This window comes from Bubalus bubalis, chromosome 17, assembly GCF_019923935.1.
Source record: "Bubalus bubalis isolate 160015118507 breed Murrah chromosome 17, NDDB_SH_1, whole genome shotgun sequence".
Lineage (NCBI taxonomy): Eukaryota > Metazoa > Chordata > Mammalia > Artiodactyla > Bovidae > Bubalus > Bubalus bubalis.
The window spans coordinates 3,485,185-3,504,484 of NC_059173.1; the positions used below are offsets into that span (position 1 = coordinate 3,485,185).

At 55.1% G+C, this 19,300-nt stretch overlaps 1 protein-coding gene across 2 annotated transcripts; it reads left to right on the forward strand.

Moving 5' to 3' along the window:
- Positions 1-4: 4 nt before the first annotated feature.
- Positions 5-19,028, forward strand: SF3A1 (splicing factor 3a subunit 1). 2 transcript variants are annotated; one of them, XM_044929955.2, is made up of 17 exons: positions 5-144; positions 3,945-4,066; positions 8,391-8,598; positions 9,693-9,950; positions 10,921-10,995; positions 12,003-12,153; positions 12,480-12,673; positions 13,512-13,629; positions 13,887-14,072; positions 14,789-14,910; positions 15,009-15,254; positions 15,780-15,987; positions 16,491-16,645; positions 17,600-17,701; positions 17,813-17,884; positions 18,530-18,648; positions 18,883-19,028. In XM_044929955.2, the coding sequence occupies exons 1-16, from the start codon at positions 82-84 to the stop codon at positions 18,629-18,631; spliced, it is 2,382 nt and encodes a 793-aa protein (XP_044785890.1). In that variant the 5' UTR covers positions 5-81; the 3' UTR covers positions 18,632-18,648; positions 18,883-19,028. The 2 variants fall into 2 exon arrangements, with proteins under 2 accessions (XP_044785890.1, XP_025123146.1); XM_025267361.3 differs by having other exon boundaries at positions 18,530-19,028.
- Positions 19,029-19,300: the final 272 nt, after the last annotated feature.

The following is a 19,300-nucleotide window of genomic DNA, read 5'->3' on the forward strand; positions in this document are numbered from 1 at the left end:
ACTGTTGGTGCGGGGAAGGCGCTTTGACGCCGCACCGCTCACCTACACCGAGGCGGACTGGCAGCCCTGAGCGTCGCAGTCATGCCGGCCGGACCCGTGCAGGCGGTGCCCCCGCCGCCGCCCGCGGCCACCGAGCCCAAACAGGTACGGCGAGGTCTGCACCTCCACCGGCCGCTTGAGCAGGCCTGGGCCCTCCCCTCCGACGCGGGCGCTCCTAACTCGTGCAGGAAGGAGCTGCCGTTTAGGAGGATTTGGGGGGACTCCAAGTCCCAAGAGGCAGCGCGCTTCCCGCCTGCCTTCGGGTAGCGGAAGAAGCCGTGTTAGAACCGTGGTTCTCAGACTGAGGTCCGCGGACCGGCGGCACATGGGTGAATTAGAAATGCTGATTTCCCACCCCAGATCTTCTAAAATCAGAATTTGCGTTTTTAATAAGATCCCACGGTGATTCATTAACGTTTGAGAAGCCCTGTTAGCGCATCCTCCGGTCTTGTGTGGTTTATTGGGCCTTTGCCCTGGAGTCCCTAATTACCCAGCCTGCACGGTACATCTTTGAATGTTAACTCTCAAAGTTTGTTTTGTGCTTACTGTAAGCCCAGCACCGTGCCAGGCTACGATGTTAGCCAAATGAGTGAAGCACAGTTCGTGACTTAGGGAGCTCACGGACTAGTGGGGAGACAGCTATAAGAGAATCCTTAGTAAATATATTTATCGTCTCAGTCACCGTAAATGATGCAGTTTCAGACAGCCCTTAAAAAGATTTCAATCAGCTAAGGAGGAAAGACGGGGGTCAATAATTGCAGAGTGATAAAGTACGGGTATTAGGAATGAGGCAGAAATTCTTTTTTTTTTTTAACTTTAAACTTTTTATTTTGTATCGGAGTATAGCTGATTATCAGTGTTGTGGTAATTTCAGGTGAAAAGCAAAGGACTCAGCCATGCATATACACGTATCTATTCTTCCCCAAACCCCACTCCCATGCAGGCTACCACATAACTTTGAGTAGAGTTCCTTGTGATATACAATAAGTCCTTGTTGGTTATCCATTTGGAATATAGCGGTGTATACATGACCTTCCCAAACTCCCTAACTGTTCCTCCCCTCTGGTAACCATAAATTTGTTTTCGAAGTCTGTTAGTCTCTTTTTGTTTTGTAAGTTCATTTGTATCATTTCATTTTGGGAGGGATTGGGGGCAAGAGAAGGGGACGACAGACAGAGGATGAGATGGCTGAATGGCATCACTGACTCGATGGACTTGAGCCTGAGTGAACTCTGGGAGTTGGTGATGGACAGGGAGGCCTGGCGTGCTGCGATTCATGGGGTCGCAAAGAGTCGGACACAACTGAGCGACTGATCTGATCTGATATAAGGGATGCCATACGGTATTTCTCCTTCTTTGTCTGACTTATTTCACTCAGTATGACACTCTGTGAGTCCATCCATGTTACTGTGAATGGCATAATTTCATTCTTTTTAGTGGCTGAATAATATTCCATCATATATATGTACCACATCTTCTTCGTCCGTTCATCTGTCGATGGATGTTTGGCTTGCTTCCATGTCCTGTGCTGTGTGCTGTGCTTAGTTGCTCAGTTGTGTCTGACTTTGCAACCCCATGCACTGTAGTCCAGGCTTCTTTGTCCATGGGGATTCTCCAGGCAATACTGAAGTGGGTTGCCATGCCCTCCTCCAGGGGTCTTCCCAACCAAGGGACCGAACCCAGGTCTTTTGCACTGCAGGTGGATTCTTTACTGTCTGAGCCACCAGGGAAGCCCAGGAATACTGGAGTGGGCAGCCTGTCCTTTCTCCAGGGGATCTTCCCAACCCAGGAATCAAACTGGGGTCTCCTGCACTGCAGGCAGATTCCTTACCAGCTGAGCTCCCAGGGAAGCCCTTCCACGTCTTGGCTATTTTAAACAGTGGAGGCAGCGATTCTAATCAACATTGCTTTGATGGGCTAGAGGAGAGCTTAAGGTAGGCGAAGCCCATGGGAGTGTAAGCTAAGTAGTGTTTAGAAGGATGAATCAGTAGTTGACCAGGTAGGTGATGGGGCAGGCAAATACCATTCTTTATTCATTCAGCAAATTTATTTATTAAGCATATCCTGTCTGTTGACCACTGCAAGTGCCTCTGTAACCCTGGCATTTTCCCAGTATTTGGGGAAAAATAAGCCAGATAAAGCCACCTAAGTGCAGAGATACCGAGGTCAGAATCAGACAGTGCCTCTGGTCAAGGGTAAAGAAGGTTAAAGCATGGAGTTGGGAAAGTGGTACTTAAGAGCTGTATTACTGGGGATTTGAACTTTTCCTAGCAGGCTTTTGGGAGAAGAAGAACGGATGTAAGCTGGAAATTGACATGTTTGTTTTGCAGAAATGGAGGTAGACAGTGATGTGGAGAATTGCTCGGAGGAACGATTGGTCATATTATTTGAAAGTTGAGGACCTGGCCTACACAGTGGCCGGGGTGTGGGGCAGAGGGCACTGACATCACAAAAGATGTGATGCTGATGGTGCAGGCTCTCCCTCTAAACCAATGCGTTGGAATCCCGGTTCTGCCACGTGGGCCTCCGCAGGGAGAGGTCTCCATTCCTCAGTTTGTCATGTGTAGAATGATAGTAGTAAGAATCCTTAACGTCACAGGGCTCTGTAAGGCTTATAGATGTAATATGCTTAAAGTGCTCAGAGAAGTATGTGGAACCTACTCTGTGCTTGAGAAATGTTCCTTACCACTGAATGTGGAGGTTGAGGAAAGGAGAAGAGACCCACGTTTCTGCCCTGGGTGACTGGAGGCACGGTTGGCCATCCACGAGGAAGGTGGTTGGAGATGAAATTGCCCGGGACCGTGGCTCTTACAGCTCTGTGGCCACGTGAGAGTGACGGGGGGCGTTGGTGTGGGCAGGATGGTGCGGCCTAGTGGTGCTGGGGAAGTGGAGGATGCGCTGTCAGTGCCTACTGAGGACTGTGTGAGTCTGAAAAGAGGACAGAATTTGGGGGACACTCACATTATAGGGCAGGGGGTGAAACGGGAGCCAGGAGGGAGACTTGGGAGGGACGGTGGGCAAGAGAGACAGGTGAGGAAAGGGCCCGGGAGGTGAGGCTCTTGTGATGGGGTGGTCACTGGTCACACGGCCAGATAACCATGGTAGCTGGCCGTAGGCTGTCTTTCTTGACTTTGACAAGAGCCCTTGATAGGAATGGGGATCAGGTGGGAGGTGAGGAAGTGGGGGCGACAAGCCTGAGGGCACACGGACTGTCGAGCTACCAGGGGAGGGCAGGGGGAGGGTGGTAGCAGTCAGGAACGTGAGGGCTGTGGAGAAGCTTTCTAACGTGAGAGGCTTGACCCTTTGTTAGAGGAAGAAGCTGGTGAGGAGAGAGTGTTGGAACTTACAGGGCAGTTAATGCTGAGCATTCCAATGGTTTCACAGACCTCCTGAACGTTGAATGGTGGTTTAGACTGTAGAATGGGTGTCAGGGGAAAGGGCATTCAAGGCAGGAGTAGCCAGCAAGGAGTTTCCCATTTCTTTAATCAGCAGACGGTGGTGAAATATCCTGTATTAGGCACATCCAAGGATGCGGGGATACACACACGGCCTTCTGGATTCTGGTTTCTCAGAATGTGGTCAGATCCATGTCCCATCGTCCCCCTGCCACACATCTGAATCACCTGGACGCTTGGTGAAAATGCAGACTCCAAGTGTCGCAGAGATGGTCCAGCGAGGGGAGCCAGGGAGGCTGCTCTTCTCATTGGTCCCTGGGAGAGTCCCGTGCACGCCCAGAGCAGTTGAGAGAAGTGGTTCTTCTGGAGCAGAGGTTCCGAACTTGAGGAAGTCGTGATGAATTGAACGGGAGAGAGTCTGTGTTCTCAGTAATATCCTAGAGGAGTTTAATGGTGGGCATCCGACACTAAGCCAGAGACTTCAAGGCCTTCCTTTTCCTGTTTTCACAGCCCACAGAAGAAGAAGCATCTTCAAAGGAGGACTCTACCCCATCCAAGCCCGTGGTGGGTATTATTTACCCTCCTCCGGAGGTCAGGAACATCGTTGACAAGACTGCCAGCTTCGTGGCCAGGTAACGTAGCTGCTCCTGCTCACGTGGGTCACAGGTGGGTTTTAGCACAGAACTGAATTCTCACGAGGGTAACACCTGGGGTTTTAGAGTGGCATTGTCGGCTTAGGCCTGTCAGCTCATCGGAGAGCACAGTATGGTGTGAGGTTGGCTGTGGGCAGGACTGGCATCTCTAACACAGTCTGGCGGTGGCAGAGGACAGGCCCACCCAGCTCCAGCGTCACCGAGAACCTGTGCTTCCTAACCAGGCCTGAAGAAGTGCCTGGAAGACTGTTTTGTCAGAGATGTGTGTCTGTTCTGAGCTGCTGGCCTGAGGAAGACAGAACAGGGAGTGGACAGTCTCATGGAGCAAGGACTGCATTCCTGACCCAGCTGCAGAATGGAATAGCATGCCCCCTGCAGAGTTACTGTGAGGCCGGAGAGAGGGGACCGGGTGCAGTTTGGGTGCATCGTGTAGCTGTCGGCCCAGATGGCATGGAGGTCAGCTGGATTTCCTCTTGTCCCTCTGCCCATTATACTTGAGCACACCCACGCTTCCTCAGATGGAGTCTCCTTGATGGCCACTTGACTCCAAAGGTCAGCCATCCCTGGTGTAGGGCATTTCGAGTATTCCTTTGGCAGCCAGCAGGCCACGTCCAGCCTTCAGATCTTTTGTTCGTTCTCAATGATTTCTCTAACTTTTGAATTGGTTGTCACTGTTTAGAAATGAGATTGCACCATAAGTCTGGATTTCTGGCTGCTGCTGAATTGGACGGTTGCTTGCATGGAAACGGTAGCCAGCCTTGAGCAGAGCGCTGCCCACAGTCAGGCCCGCGCTCTCCAGGGAACCACACCTTGACCTCGGGACAGTGTCCCTGCCTAGGAGTGGGCTAGCTTTGGTTTAAGGCAAAAACATCATTGAGTAGATGGGTCCTTCCTTTCTCAGCCTCCTTATGAAATGAAACATAGAAAGAGGCTCCTCTGGTGTCTTTCACTGTGTCAGGCTCCATGTAAATTAACCTTTCACATTTCCAAGGCTTTGATTAACCTGGATACTGGGTTGAAACGGCTCTGTGCCTGATTAAACATTATGGGGCCATGTCTGACCTAGGGCAGCAGGTATTGCGTGCATAACTTTAATATTTCATAGCAACACTCATTCTTCCCCTTTTCCCCGGGTATTCTGAAGACAGCAAACAGGAAGAAGATGTTAGAGGACGAGTCACCAGTCTCACAGCCAGAATAGTTTCTACCAGCTGTTTTTGCTTTCTCCTGTTTCCTCCTGGGTCTTGGCATCCTTTTTTAGGTCCTTGTACTGGTGGAGGCGCTTTCACACCCTGCTTTCTCCCATCCACCTGTGCTGAGCGTTCTCCTGGGTCGCCTCTGGTCTGCCACCTGCTCCTCTCCAGAGAAGACGCACTGTGTGCGGCGTTGGCCTTCCTTGACCTGGCCCACTCCTCTGTGTCTTCCTTGGAGGTTGTTCGAGCATTTCAGTTTGGCACATAAAGCTGGGAGGAAGTCTCTGAGCATTTTCATTCCCTTTCTCAATGTTTTCCTAGAAGAAAACTCTGTGTGGCACATTGCTGGCCAAAAGAGCATTTTTAAAGATTTCTTAAACATTTTGCCAAACGGCTTTCCAGTCATTTTGTGCCAACCACAGAAATAAGAATTCTTTCCAAGTTCCCTTAATAATAAATTTGTACGTCCGCATCTCTTGGTCTTGACTTTGACTCCTGTCTGACTCTTGGCGACCCCCTGGACTGTAGACCACCAGGCTCCTCTGTCCACGGGATTTTCCAGGCAAGAATACTGGAGCAGGTTGCCATGCCCTACTCCAGGGGAGCTTCCCGACAGGGGTTGAGCCCGTGGCTCCTGCCCTGCCTTCTACGTTGCAGATGGATTCTTTACCGCTGTGCCATGTGGGAAGCCCCGATTGCTTCGGAGGCGTTTCTGAAGTCTGTGGACTTGCTCTCGTTAGTGTTGCCGTGAAGGGACAGGTCAGCTTCTCAGGCTGGGTTCAAGCAAACGTGCAGGACCCTCTGCTTTACTTGTGTGGGGTTCACGTGTATTGAGTGAGTAAAATTCACCAGGCCAGTGTGGTTTTCCAAAAGGAGTTTTTTTCTCTCTAGGTTTGGTTTTCCCTTCCCTGCATTTTCCTGTCAAGAAACTGAAGTGGAAATTACCCTTAAAAAGTCCCACCAGCTGGGTTGAGTCAGACTCATGTTTTTTTTTTGTTTTTTTTTTTCTGCTGAAATCTATTCCTTATGTTAGAGAATATAATTCTAAACATAAGTGAGTGACACAACATTAGTTGTGTCCGACTCTTTGCGACCCTGTGGACTGTAGCCCACCAGGCTCCTCCATCCATGGGATTCTCCAGGCAAGAATACTGGAGTGGGTTGCCATTTCCTTCTCCAGGGGATCCTCCCGACCCAGGGATCAAACCCAGGTCTCCTGCATTGCAGGCAGACGCTTTAACCTCTGAGCCACCAGGGAAGCTAATTTAAAGCAACAGAGTAGCTTGGAATAAGCATGCCTGTCCTCTCGTCATTTATATTTCGGATCATTACCAGATGTGAGGTTACGGCTTAGGAGGTGGTGGTAGAGAAGACAACCAGAGCCCCTTTTTTAGCAGCCCTTTGGGTGGCGGCCTTGTTTAGCTGTATTTAAGTGGACATCGACCTTGTGTGGCTCACATTATTTTAGGGTGGGGGGAACCCTTTGTCCTCGAGCATAGGCTTCAGCTGGGCTAGCACACGGTCACACCCAGACCTTGCGGTGTTAGTCACACCGCCGAACGTGACCAGAACTTGGGGAGGAGCTAGCCGAGGTGCTGATGACCGCGGCCGCCGAGGTGGCTAAGGTGGGGCACAGCGTCGCCTGCGCCCTGCCTCCTCTTCAGCTGACTGGGCCAGGGCGTGGAAGTCTGAGGACAGGGGGTGGCCTGGCTGCCCCCGGCCTCTGGAGCCGCCCCTTGGTGTGTCTGGGGCACTCTTGAGAGCAGGGCTCTGGCCAGAGGAGTGAGGGAGGCCCCACAGCCGTCTCCTGGCTCCCAAGTTACCTCTCCTGTTTGTAGGGCAGCCCCTTTCACCCTTCAGAGCAGTAACAGGCCCTCAGGTGTTCAGGCTTGTGTGGTTCAATAGACTTTGGCTTCTCGTTCACGCATCATTTTCTCAATACTTCAGAGCAGAGAGAGAATGTGGTATTTAGCCATATTTTACCGTGGGAAATTGAGTCAAAGAGACGTCCAGTAACTTGGTAAGTCAGTAGTGAACCCCAAACTTGAACACATCCATATCTTGTGTCTTTAAGGTGAATGCACTTTCTGATACGGGTATTGTGGATGTATGACACCTTGAAATGTTACTGTTGGGACTCTATTAAAAAATCAGGGTTCCCTATACATCATGAGAGGGACGTTTTTCATTCTGAGGGTTTAAAGGCATACACACTGGGGACATAGGGTGTGTGTGGGAAACTCCTCCAGATACAGAGAGACCGGCCTCCCTGACGTCACATCACTGTCCCGTGAATGTGCTTTACACAGCAGCTCGGACCCCAGGCCCTGGAGAGCAATGTTTCCTGTATGAGTCCCACCCAGCAGTAAAGGAGGTGATTATAGCCATTACTTGGACAAGGTGTTAAACCCTGTTCACATTTTCTTTTTTTTTTTCCCATCCTTGCTGGCTAGAGGCCAGCATCTCAGTTTAGTGTTAACACGTCCTTGATGCCTCCAAGCACTCAGTCATCCTGCTTTTCGACTAAGAACTGCTTTCAGTCTCGGCAAACTTTGAACTGAACTTGAACCATGCTGCTTTGATTTCATTGTATTGACTCGTATGACTGCCTGTTGTTAGCAAAGCCATAATGACTTCTATTTGAAGTAGTAACATATGCCTTCCTCCCCCTGTTGCCCCCTTCCCCCCGCAGCACCTCCACTGCCCACCCCCCCAGAGCCCTCTGCAGTGCAGTGAGAGCGCGTGGAGTCCTAACCCCTAGACGCCGGGGGATTCCCGTGCCTTCCTTTGAAAGTATTTTTCTTTGAAGTGAATACATTTTATTAGAAGAGCGATAGTGAGCTGGTTTTGGAGATGGCGAGACTGGCAGAGGTGCTGCAGGAATGACGGAGGTCTGAGGCCCTGGGGTCGCTGAGGCCTGCCCGGGCTGTAGGAGGCAGGGGCGCCGGCCGCTGACGCCAGGAGCCTCGGGGAGGTGACCTGCTGTGCCAAGGGAGGGGCCCGTTTGAGTGGTGGGCGGTGGCAAGAATGGGACTTGAGTGAGCTGGATTCTGGTCCATGCACTTGAAAGGGCTGCAGTATTGATGCTTCTCTTTTTTCCCTTTTTCTAGAAATGGACCTGAATTTGAAGCGAGGATACGACAGAACGAGATCAACAACCCCAAGTTCAACTTCCTGAACCCCAATGACCCTTACCATGCCTACTACCGGCACAAGGTCAGCGAGTTCAAGGAGGGCAAGGCTCAGGAGCCCTCGGCCGCCATCCCCAAGGTCATGCAGCAGCAGCAGCAGGCCTCCCAGCAGCAGCTGCCCCAGAAGGTGGGAGCCCACCCTGCGCCTCGCTGCCCCGGGGCTGAGGGAGGGAGACGATGAACTGCTGTCCACACCTCACAGCCACGCAGGCAGAAACGTGAGGCCTCTGTCCACATCTTACAGAGATGGATGCTGAGGCTCACACAGCTGAGGGTTGCTGACAGTTGGCATGGGCTGAATGCCTGTCCAGCTCTGTGCTCAGAGCTTTGGCGGCCTTGTCTCACTGGTGCCTCACAGGCTGTGTGAGGAGGCCAGTAAAATGAGCCTTTTTCAGACGAGGACTCGGAGGCTCAGGGAAGCACAATCTACCCATGGCCACGGAGTCAGGACCCTAAAGTCCAGGCTCCCAGTGCCTGCTCCTTGCCTGACCGTGGCGTCGGGGTAGTGCCACGGCATGGCTTGTGGGCCCCTTCTTGTGTGCCCCTCTCTCCTGTCTTGCCTTCCCGGGGCCCCTGTGTGGCCTGCCCTCATACCCTCGTAGCACTGGGGAGGACTCGGGCTGTCAGTGAGGACACATTTTGCCTGCTGTGTAGACCTGGACTGGACCTTTCTCTTTGCTCCCTCCTGAGCCATGGTGACAAAGGCTACCCCTTGTGTTACTGTGGGAAATAAAGGTTGGAGAAGGCTCTGAGACCTTGCATTGCAATTGATTACTCCTGGTGCCTCAGGCAGCCTCAGCTTCCTCATCTGTAGAAAGAATTCCCAGTACTTGTGTCCACTCATCGTTCGTGTGGAGGTCAGATGAGGGGTCCTCTGCACATGTGTAGGGCTTACTACATCCTCTGTCCCCATTGGGTGGGATTTAATTAACTATCCCTGTTGGATCTTCTGCCACCCAGTTTTGGTCCTCAGTTTCAGGGCAGCAGTGGACATGCAGAGAGACACGGTTCTCACTCAGAAAGCCACTCAGGAGTCGAGGCCACCCTTGGCCGAGACATCGATGCTCTTTGAGTTGGGCTTCTCTCCCACCACGTGCTGGGGCATGCGTGTGATTAACAGAGGAGTAGAGAGCCATGCCGTCCTCCGGTGGTGCGTGCCTGCCCCGTCTCTGTAGCCAGTCCATCCCTTGCCTCTCGCCTCATATTCCCTTTCCATCTTAGGTTCAAGCCCAAGTGATACAAGAGACCATTGTGCCCAAAGAGCCCCCTCCCGAGTTTGAGTTCATCGCAGACCCCCCTTCCATCTCAGCCTTCGACCTGGACGTGGTGAAGCTGACGGCTCAGTTTGTGGCCAGGAACGGGCGCCAGTTTCTGACCCAGCTGATGCAGAAAGAGCAGCGCAACTACCAGTTTGACTTCCTGCGCCCGCAGCACAGCCTCTTCAACTACTTCACGAAGCTGGTGGAGCAGTACACCAAGGTGCCTGGGCGGGGCCCGGGGAGAGCACGCTGCCGCCAGTGACGGCTCTCCTCCATCCTTGGACTTGAATGGCCTTGGACAGCCATTCAAGTCACCAGACCCAAGGGTTATTACAGTATCAAGTTTAAGTGAGCCCTGGGTTAACTTCCGCTAGCGGGCTGCTTCCAGGGTTAACTGCTTCCTGTTTCTTCTCCCTCAGAACCTGGGTATGGACATTTAGCACTCTAACCTGAGGGCGCTGGTGTGTCTCTGGACTTGGGAATTCCAGGAACAGATCTGTTCTTGGGGAAGGGGGACAGGGAGGGTGGAGTGGGGCTGAGCCGCTTTGCCAGTGAAGGTGGGTACGGTTGGGCCGGTTGGAAAGAGTGGCTCTTTTACACGAGGCCACCATTTGCTCTCTCAGCAAATAAGCTTTGAGTGCCAGGCCCTGTTCCAAGCTCTGGGTATGCAGCAGTGAACTGAAGACAAAAATCTCTTATCTTTGTGGAGACTGATCTAGTGAGGGGACAACAAGCAAGCGCACCGTTAGTGTGTGTCAGATGGTGATAAACACCGTGGATAAAATGCTACAGAGAAAGCAGGGCATGGATGTCCAGGGACGGGGAACCTGTGGGCTGCAGTCTTCAGCATGGTCACTGGGGATCCTGGGGGCCTGTGCAGAAGCGTAAGGGCAGATCCGCCCCGGGGTAGTCACTGCATGCTGACGGTGTGGATGGTGATCTGCTGGTGCTTTTACTTACTCCCTGCTGATCCTCGCAGCCTTTTAAGTTGACAGTGCCATCTTTAAGTGGCAGCATCACAGTTTTGTAGAAGCAAACCAAGTTACAGAGGTTAAGTAACTTGCCTAGCATCGCCCAGTCAAGTGCAGCTGCGGTTGGTCCCGTCACCCCTGCCCTCCTTTCTCCTCCGCAGGCCGCTCTGTCCCATGTTGTGCTGCACTAACAGGTGCTTTAACTCTTCCGTGTTTCAGATCTTGATTCCACCCAAAGGCTTATTTACCAAACTCAAGAAGGAGGCAGAGAACCCCCGGGAAGTTTTGGACCAGGTAAACTGAATTTCTTCCTTTCTTCCTTTTTAATAGTCTTGCTTGTTTGTGGCTGTGCTGGGTCTTTGTTGCTTTGTGCGGGCTTCCGCTGGTTGTGGTGAGTGGGGGCTACTCTTCAGTGCGGCATGTGGGCTTCTTGTGTTGCGGAGCACAGGCTCTGGACACGTGGGCTTCAGGAGATAGAGCACACGGGCCCTCGAGTGCTCGGGCTTAGCTGCTCAGAGGCATGTGGAATCCTCCCAGATCAGGGTTCCAATCCACATCCCCTGCATTGGCAGGTGTGCCACCAGGGAAGTCCTAAACTGAATTTCTTACAACCAGTTACTGACCGCACAAGTTACAGCTTGTGGGTTCTGTTGTGTGTTTGGAAATGGTCTCTGAATTGGCACCTTGTTATGCTCCAGGCACAGTTGTGGTGGGAAGAAGGGCATTGAGGCTGCAAAGGCCAAAGAAACCTGGGTTCTCTGGTCCCTAACTTGCCACTCTTCTCTTCACTTCTCTGGGTCTCCGGTTTTCTTCTTTTGCTAGAAGCCAGCTTTTGAATGGGTTCTTGGGCAACAATTGCCTTTTGAAGTCTGGTTTTCAGAGTCAGGAGACCAGGCATGTTGATCTGGCGGTTCTGGGAGGCTGCTTGAAGCCTTCTGTTTTGCAGGCTGTCAGGCAGCCGCGGCTCCTGTGGGCACATGGTTGTCACACAGACTTCCTGGGAGGGAGGAGTTTGCTCGCCACCCGCCAACTCAAGCAGAAAACTTTGAGGTTCTAACAGAGAGCTGCCCTTGGGGCCCAGACAGAGGTCTCTGGCATTCAGATTTTCATCCTGTCCAGACTCTGGGCCTGGCTGAAACCAGATGCAGATTCCATAGTCTGCTCCAGGAAGTCCCTCTGGTGGGCAGAGCAGCCTCCTGTTCTGAAGGAGACGCTGGCTCTGGTGAAGGCCCTGGAGGTGACAGCCTCCTCAGGAGCTGACCCTGATTCAGCTCAGCACTGCGCCGTTCCCCTCCCTTCAGGTGTGTTACCGCGTGGAGTGGGCCAAGTTCCAGGAGCGTGAGAGGAAGAAGGAGGAGGAGGAGAAGGAGAAGGAGCGGGTTGCCTATGCTCAGATCGACTGGCATGACTTCGTGGTGGTGGAAACAGTGGACTTCCAACCCAACGAGCAAGGTCGGTCTGTGACTCCTGTTGGCGGAGCCAGGAGCTGGGCGCCATCGTCCTGGGAGAGCCGGCCAAGCTGTCCCCGGGGAGCGGGAGGATCCCGGGGAGGCTTCTGTCTCCTCCCTGTTTTCAGAAAACTTCGGTCCTCCCGCTGCCCCAGTTACACGCAGTTCAACAGATAGCATTGTGCCCGGCCCTGGGTGGGCCTCTGGGGGTGGGAGAGAGACCAGGCGGCCCCAGCCCTGAGAGCCGACGGCATGGGGCGGGCCGCCCTACAGGCCTCTGACGGGAGTGTCTGCGGAGCCCTCCCTTGACTCCTGCTCGCCCTCTGCCAGGGAACTTCCCCCCGCCCACCACCCCAGAGGAGCTGGGGGCCCGGATCCTCATTCAGGAGCGCTACGAGAAGTTTGGGGAGAGTGAGGAGGTTGAGATGGAGGTCGAGTCCGATGAGGAGGACGAGAAACAGGAGAAGGCGGAGGAGCCTCCATCCCAGCTGGACCAGGACACCCAAGTACAAGACATGGACGAGGTGTGCTCCTGGGGGGCCTGGGGTGACTCTTTCCTGGAGCCAAGGGCAAGGGGGTGCGTTCCTCTGGGTGAGTGTGCCAGCCTCCTCTTGATGCCTGAGAGGAGGCCTGGGTCCTGAGTAAGGCGTCCCTTTTTCCAGCTTGGGCAGCAAAGATCCCTTCGTAGGCGAGACTCCGCGAGCCGTGCCAGCTTGTTTGGTGACCGTCCTCCTCTGCCCAGAGGCCCCGCTCACTACCACCCCCAGGCTGGCTCTCCTTAGGGAACCCTCTGTGCCGGATACTTGGATGCTTTTGAGCCTAGGCCCAAACGATCAGCAGTTTCCAGAGCTTTTCTGACTGGAGCTTGTGCTTCCTCTGGGCACCTCTGCCCCTTCGAGCCAGGCCTCCCTGCAGGCTTAGAGTCTCCAGAGCCAAGCCACTTTCCTCCCCTCGGAAAGAATTTGTGTGCAGCCTGAGAAGAAAGGCCCACGTGTCTGTGGGAATTGACTTTTTCTCTCCCTCCCAGCATTGCTCCGTGCGTGGCTCCCATTGAGCGCTGACTTGCCCCCCATGGCCCTCCCCAGCACGTTAAGTGCCCTTGGCCTCTTGGGACTGCCTGGTGCCAGCTGCTGGAGATGCCTGGGCAGAGTGTCAGCACCACAGCCCCCAGCGCTGCCATTCAAGCTGTGAGGAAGCTGCTTGGCCTGCTGCCGGCTGGCACCGGCCGCCTGGGGAGCTTAGCACGGGGATGCTGGCTGGCAGGGGCCTCGGCTGCTTGCTACCCTGCGAGCTGCCAGGCTTGGCTACAGGGAGGTGGCTTCTCGTTCCTGCTCTGAGTCACGCCACTGCCTTGCTTTTCAGGGTTCAGATGATGAAGAAGAAGGGCAGAAAGTACCGCCACCCCCGGAGACGCCTATGCCACCTCCTCTGCCCCCAACTCCAGACCAGGTCATTGTCCGGAAGGACTATGACCCAAAAGGTGAGTTCCGTTTTTCTGCCTCGTGTTTCTCAGACCTGTGTTTGTTTCCAGGATGGGGGCTTGTCATAAGGCATTGGGAGTCCCTGTGTCGTGGGCCTCACAGCAGAGCATGGGACTTGGTCGTCTGTGGTGCCCTGGCTCAGCGCACAGGGCCTGGGAAAGCATGTTACTGCGTGGGCAGTGCAGGAATGAAGCAGCACTGTCTTAACCCAGGCTGCCACCCAGGTTCTCACTCGGCCATCTCTGTCGCCTTTCAGCTTCCAAGCCTCTGCCTCCAGCCCCCGCTCCCGATGAGTATCTTGTGTCCCCCATTACCGGGGAGAAGATCCCTGCCAGCAAGATGCAGGAGCACATGCGCATTGGGCTTCTCGACCCCCGTTGGCTGGAGCAGCGGGATCGCTCCATCCGTGAGAAGCAGAGCGATGACGAGGTGTACGCGCCAGGTGAGGTGGGGTGTTCCCCACTCGGACCACACCCCTCCTTTGACTCAGCCGTAACTCACTTTGGCCCATTGGGATCTCTTAAGTTAATAGTCAACTTGCTTTAATCAAATGCAGAAAGCTTTGAGGTCAGCAGGAGCTTTTGAGGATAGGTGTGGTCTAGGAAGCTACAAAAGAACCGCCTATTTTCTAAAAACCCTGCAGAGGATTCCTGCAGAGGCAGGCACCCGAGGTGGGTGGCGTGTGCCCATTGGCATCCTGGAGCAGGATCTGACTGCAGCCGGGAGGGGTGCTCACTCCCAGGCCATCTTAGAGTGGAGGCTGTGGTGGCTGGAGGGTGCTGAGCATCTTGAACTGAGACACGTTGGTCCCTTGATTGTGAGAAGCAGCCCTACAGGGAGGGAGGAGACTGTCCCGGAGGCTGGAGACCCCTATTCTAGAGTCTGGACTCTTCTCCTTGCCACGTTGCTCATGTGGCCCTGTCCTCTCAGATGCCTTTTGTTAAGTCGGGGTTGGACACGCTCCGGTTTCCAGGCCTAGTGCTCATCAGGCGGCCTTCCCCAGGCTCAGAGGGCCGGCGCGAGGCACTGGGACCCACAGACAGCTGTGTCCCGTAAGAACAGCCTCCACCTGCGCCGACTGAGCCGCCGTCCTCTCGGACGGGCACCAGGTTTAGTTTTCTTCTCTGTCGCCCGCCTTTGTTCTCGGACTCTATCCAGGTCTGGATATTGAGAGCAGCTTGAAGCAGCTGGCCGAGCGGCGTACAGACATCTTTGGTGTGGAGGAAACGGCCATCGGTAAGAAGATCGGTGAGGAGGAGATCCAGAAGCCGGAAGAGAAGGTGCGGCTCGGTGACTGCCACCGCCTTTCCTGTTGCCAGCACCCCACTTGCGCTTAGTTCCGGGAGCCCTGACCAGTGTGGCTTTGCCTCCCATGCAGGTGACCTGGGACGGCCACTCTGGCAGCATGGCCCGGACCCAGCAGGCCGCCCAGGCCAACATCACCCTCCAGGAGCAGATTGAGGCCATCCACAAGGCAAAGGGCCTGGTGCCGGAGGATGACACCAAAGAGAAGATCGGCCCGAGCAAGCCCAACGAGATCCCCCAGCAGCCGCCGCCGCCGTCCTCAGCCACCAACATCCCCAGTTCAGCCCCGCCCATTACGTCGGTGCCCCGGCCGCCCGCGGTTAGCCCGCAGCCACCCCGGACGGGTCCCTGGAGCTGGGTTCCCCGGGTTGGATGGTGCCAGCTCAGGGCAGCGGTCTCACAGGAGCCTGAGGGCAGAATGGGTCAAATCAAGAGAAAAGAACCCTTTAGTTAGAAGTGGGAACCTCCAGCCTGGCCTTCCATTTGTGTGGGAGGGCTGGAACCGGGAGGGAGGCGGGTGACGAACGTGAGAAGCAGGCTTGGGTCAGGGAGGCCAGGAGGACTTAAGGGGCCTTGGAGGACCGCTGGCCTGACTCCAGTGGACTGAGTCAAGGGCAGTCTGTTCAGTTTCTCTCTCAGTGGGTGGAGTCCCAAGCAGCAAGAGTGTCGCCCTGGGTCTCTCTCCGTGTGGTTTGTGGTTCTGTCAGAGCCCCGTGTGAGGCTGCGCTATCAGCCCCAGGCTATCCAACGCCGTCCCCAGAGGCTGCAGGGGGTCGGCTGCTGGCTGTGTGCCCTGGGGTGCAGCCTCGGCTTCCCGTGACCCGCAGGTCCCTCCCGCCCGCAGATGCCGCCTCCCGTCCGCACCACAGTTGTATCCGCAGTACCTGTCATGCCCCGGCCCCCGATGGCATCCGTGGTCCGGCTGCCCCCAGGCTCAGTGATCGCCCCCATGCCGCCGATCATCCACGCGCCCAGGATCAACGTGGTGCCCATGCCTCCCTCGGCCCCTCCTATCATGGCGCCTCGCCCACCACCCATGATTGTGCCGACAGGTCAGTGTCGCTCATGTCACTTTCCAGGCCACTGGTTCAGTGCTACAGACCAGGCCTCGAGCAGAGCAGCGGCTGAGGGGAGCGCCCGCTGTCCCAGCGGTGGCTCCAGCCCAGAGGAGAGCCTTGACTTAGCTCTGTGAGAGATTCCTAGGGTGGAGGGGCTTGGGCTCCTGGCTCCTGGCTCCTGGGGGAGATAAGCTGATGAGGCAGACCTGGGGTATGTGCACCCAGTGGGGTCAGGCCTGGACGGGCGCTGAGGCCTGTTGGCAGCTCCTGCTCCTTCCGTCGGCCCCGCCCTTCCTCCAGTTTCCTGGTACCCCGTCTGGGCAGGCGCCCAGGTCCCCTGCTGGGGAGCTCACTGGCTGCCAGACTCAGCCAGGAGTGGTCTTTCACGCCTCTGCCTGGGAGAAGTCGGAAACCTGTGCAGTCTCCCCTCACCGTCAGCCGCCGGGGTCCTGGGTGCCTTCCTCCCACTCACGTGGCTGCTCGCTCCTGCCCTGCAGCTTTTGTGCCCGCCCCGCCCGTGGCACCCGTCCCTGCTCCAGCCCCCATGCCGCCTGTCCACCCCCCACCTCCCATGGAAGACGAGCCTGCCTCTAAGAAACTGAAGACCGAGGACAGCCTCATGCCTGAGGAGGAGTTTCTGCGCAGAAACAAGGCATGTGACCCAGAGTTACCCATACCTGCAGCGTCTAGACAAGTCGGGGGGACCGTCCCGCCCCCATTACACGCCTTGTCCCGCCCTGTGCTGCTCCCATGGTTTTGGCTTCTGGCACCTAGGTCAGCTGCTGGAGGCCCAGGAGGCTTCTGAGGCTTCCAAGTGCCCAACATGCCTGATGTGGGGTCAGCCGCCAGCTGTCAGCGGTCCCCCTGGTGTGAACAGTCGTAGAGGCCAACAGGGAGACCCAGCTGCACAGGCAGCCGGGCTCCAGTATGAAGCGGGTTCAGGACACAGGAGGAAATCCTGGGGACAGTTCTTCGTTTCTTTGTGAACTTTGACTCCAGTTGCCGCCCTCAAGAGTCTTGTAGGGATCCTGTTGGGGTATTAGGAACAAAGGCTGGGAACCTTGGCACTTCCGGGGCCTGGGGAAGCTGGCAGGCTCTAGTGAGGAGGCAGAAACAGTCCCAGCCCCACTGCCCCAGGGCATTTGAGCAGATCCTTTTTTTTTTTCCTTTCTGACAGTAGTTTCCATTTCTTGAGTACCTACTCAAGTGCTGGGATAGAACCACGCCTTTTACTGAAGGCTCGCAGCCTCACCGGCCAGCAGTTGTGATCAGCTGCTTCACTGAGTTGGGAACCCAGGTCTTCTGACCTCACAGTTCATGTTCTTTCCCCTGTGGTACTTCCTGAGGCTTGCAGAGCACTTTCATGTCCCTTCTTCAGTTCCAGCCTCACCATTAGGCAGGCTAGGGATCATTCTAAAGAAGCGAGATCAGTTCTTGAAAAGGGGAGTGAGTTGTTCCATGTCACAGGTGGTGTCAGTAGTAAATCAGGCCAGAGTCCAGGAGTCCTATTGGACAGGTGACATTGTCTCAAGGGCCCGGGACTAGAGAGCGTAGTTCCTGTTTGACCCAGGACTTCCCAGGCATAATGGCCACTCCTGACTTGCAGGGTCCAGTGTCCATCAAAGTCCAGGTGCCCAACATGCAGGATAAGACAGAATGGAAACTGAATGGACAGGTGCTGGTCTTCACCCTCCCCCTCACAGACCAGGTAAGAGTTGCTGCCCCCAACTGGCCTCAGGCGCAGGGGCACCAAGGCCTCGGGGACGCTTCCTCCAGCTGACCTTAGCGAGGGGTGACTGACCGCTCCTCCATCCCACAGGTCTCCGTCATCAAGGTGAAGATTCATGAAGCCACAGGCATGCCAGCAGGGAAACAGAAGCTGCAGTACGAGGTGAGTTGGGTGTCAGCTGCCCTTGTCCTCTCTGTTGTCCCAGAAGCTAAGTCATTTGTGGGATCAGGAGTGGGGAGATGCCTGGTTGTGGCTGTGTAAGTCCATCCTAGAAGCCATGATGCTGGCGGCGGGTGCTGGGGCAGGTTAGTCTGACAGGGTGAGTGAGGCTCTGGCAGGGTCACAGCACAGTCTTGTGTGGGGTCTGGACGTCTCAGTGACATCTTGGGGGTGTTCTGGCAGGTTCCTGCCCCGGGGGTGGAGCCACCCCAGCGAGTGTGGCCTCAGGCAGCCCGGCTTTGTGCTCGGACACAGGTGGCGGCCCAGCCACCCTGGCGCTGCCAGATCAGGGGCTGCTGTGTTCACCCTTTTTGGACTTTGACTCTGAGCCCTACTCGAGGCCTCAGTTTCCTTCTCTGTAAAATGAGGCTCTTGGACTAGCTGGCCTCTCGATCTTATGATCTGAGAGTCAACATTCATGGGTTGATCAGGGCCAGATTCTTGGGAGTGTTTCACTCCCACCCAGCGCCACTCCTGTTCTGCCCCTCCTGCCTTCAAGCCCCTGTGTTAGCTAAGAGTGTTGGGAGCTGTGAAGCAGCTCATTGTGCTCACACTGCCCTGGGCTGAGGCACTCCTTCTATTTCCTAGGGCATTTTCATCAAGGATTCCAACTCGCTGGCTTACTACAACATGGCCAACGGTGCCATCATCCACCTGGCGCTCAAGGAGAGAGGCGGGAGGAAGAAGTAGGAGAAGCCTGCTGTCAGGTCCTGCCACTGTCGCTCTGCCTGTCCTGCCCCCACTCCCTGTCCCCGAGCCAGGAGACCCTGACTTGCACATTTGTGTCCCTCTTGCTAAGTTTGGAAATTCAAATTGGCCGGCAGAGTTCCCCACCCCCACCCCCAATTGATCGCAGAGGGCTTGCTCAGGCTCTCTCCCCCCAGTGGTCCCTGGAATCCCTTTGTGCTCAGGTCTTGGTTTGAGGGCATTCGTTTCTTCAGGCAGCCTGTTAGGAGACGTGAGACCAGGGATGCCCTGTAGGATGCGATCACAGCGCCAGGTGGCTCGTAGAGAGTGGCTGTCGTCATCGTTGGTTGTTTGGTATTTTGCCACGGGCTAATAAACCTCTTCAACCCTTCTTGTGAAATCAGTGTCATGAGACTTGTCTCCTGGCCACCGTGCCCTGTCTGGACCTAGGAGTATGGAGTATGGCATGGTGCCTGTGGCTCCTCTTCTGCTCTGAGAAATGCTGGGCTTCTAACTGAAGTCTTGCCTCCATCCAGTCTTCTATGACTGTTTCTTAGGTATGTTTTTATTGCCCTTTTGAAACACATGGATCTTCAAAAGGCATAGCCTTTTATGTATAACAGACTAACACAGAACACCTTCAACATGCCAGGACCCCAGAAGAACACAGAG

What these genes read in the sequence shown, in the direction of transcription:
- SF3A1 (XM_025267361.3), top strand. Translation starts at nt 82, where the DNA reads ATGCCGGCCGGACCCGTGCAGGCGGTGCCCCCGCCGCCGCCCGCGGCC. An exon ending in CCCGGGAAGTTTTGGACCAG is followed by an intron (nt 10,996 to 12,002) that starts GTAAACTGAATT and finishes CCCTCCCTTCAG; the next exon opens with GTGTGTTACCGCGTGGAGTG. An exon ending in CTTCCAACCCAACGAGCAAG is followed by an intron (nt 12,154 to 12,479) that starts GTCGGTCTGTGA and finishes GCCCTCTGCCAG; the next exon opens with GGAACTTCCCCCCGCCCACC.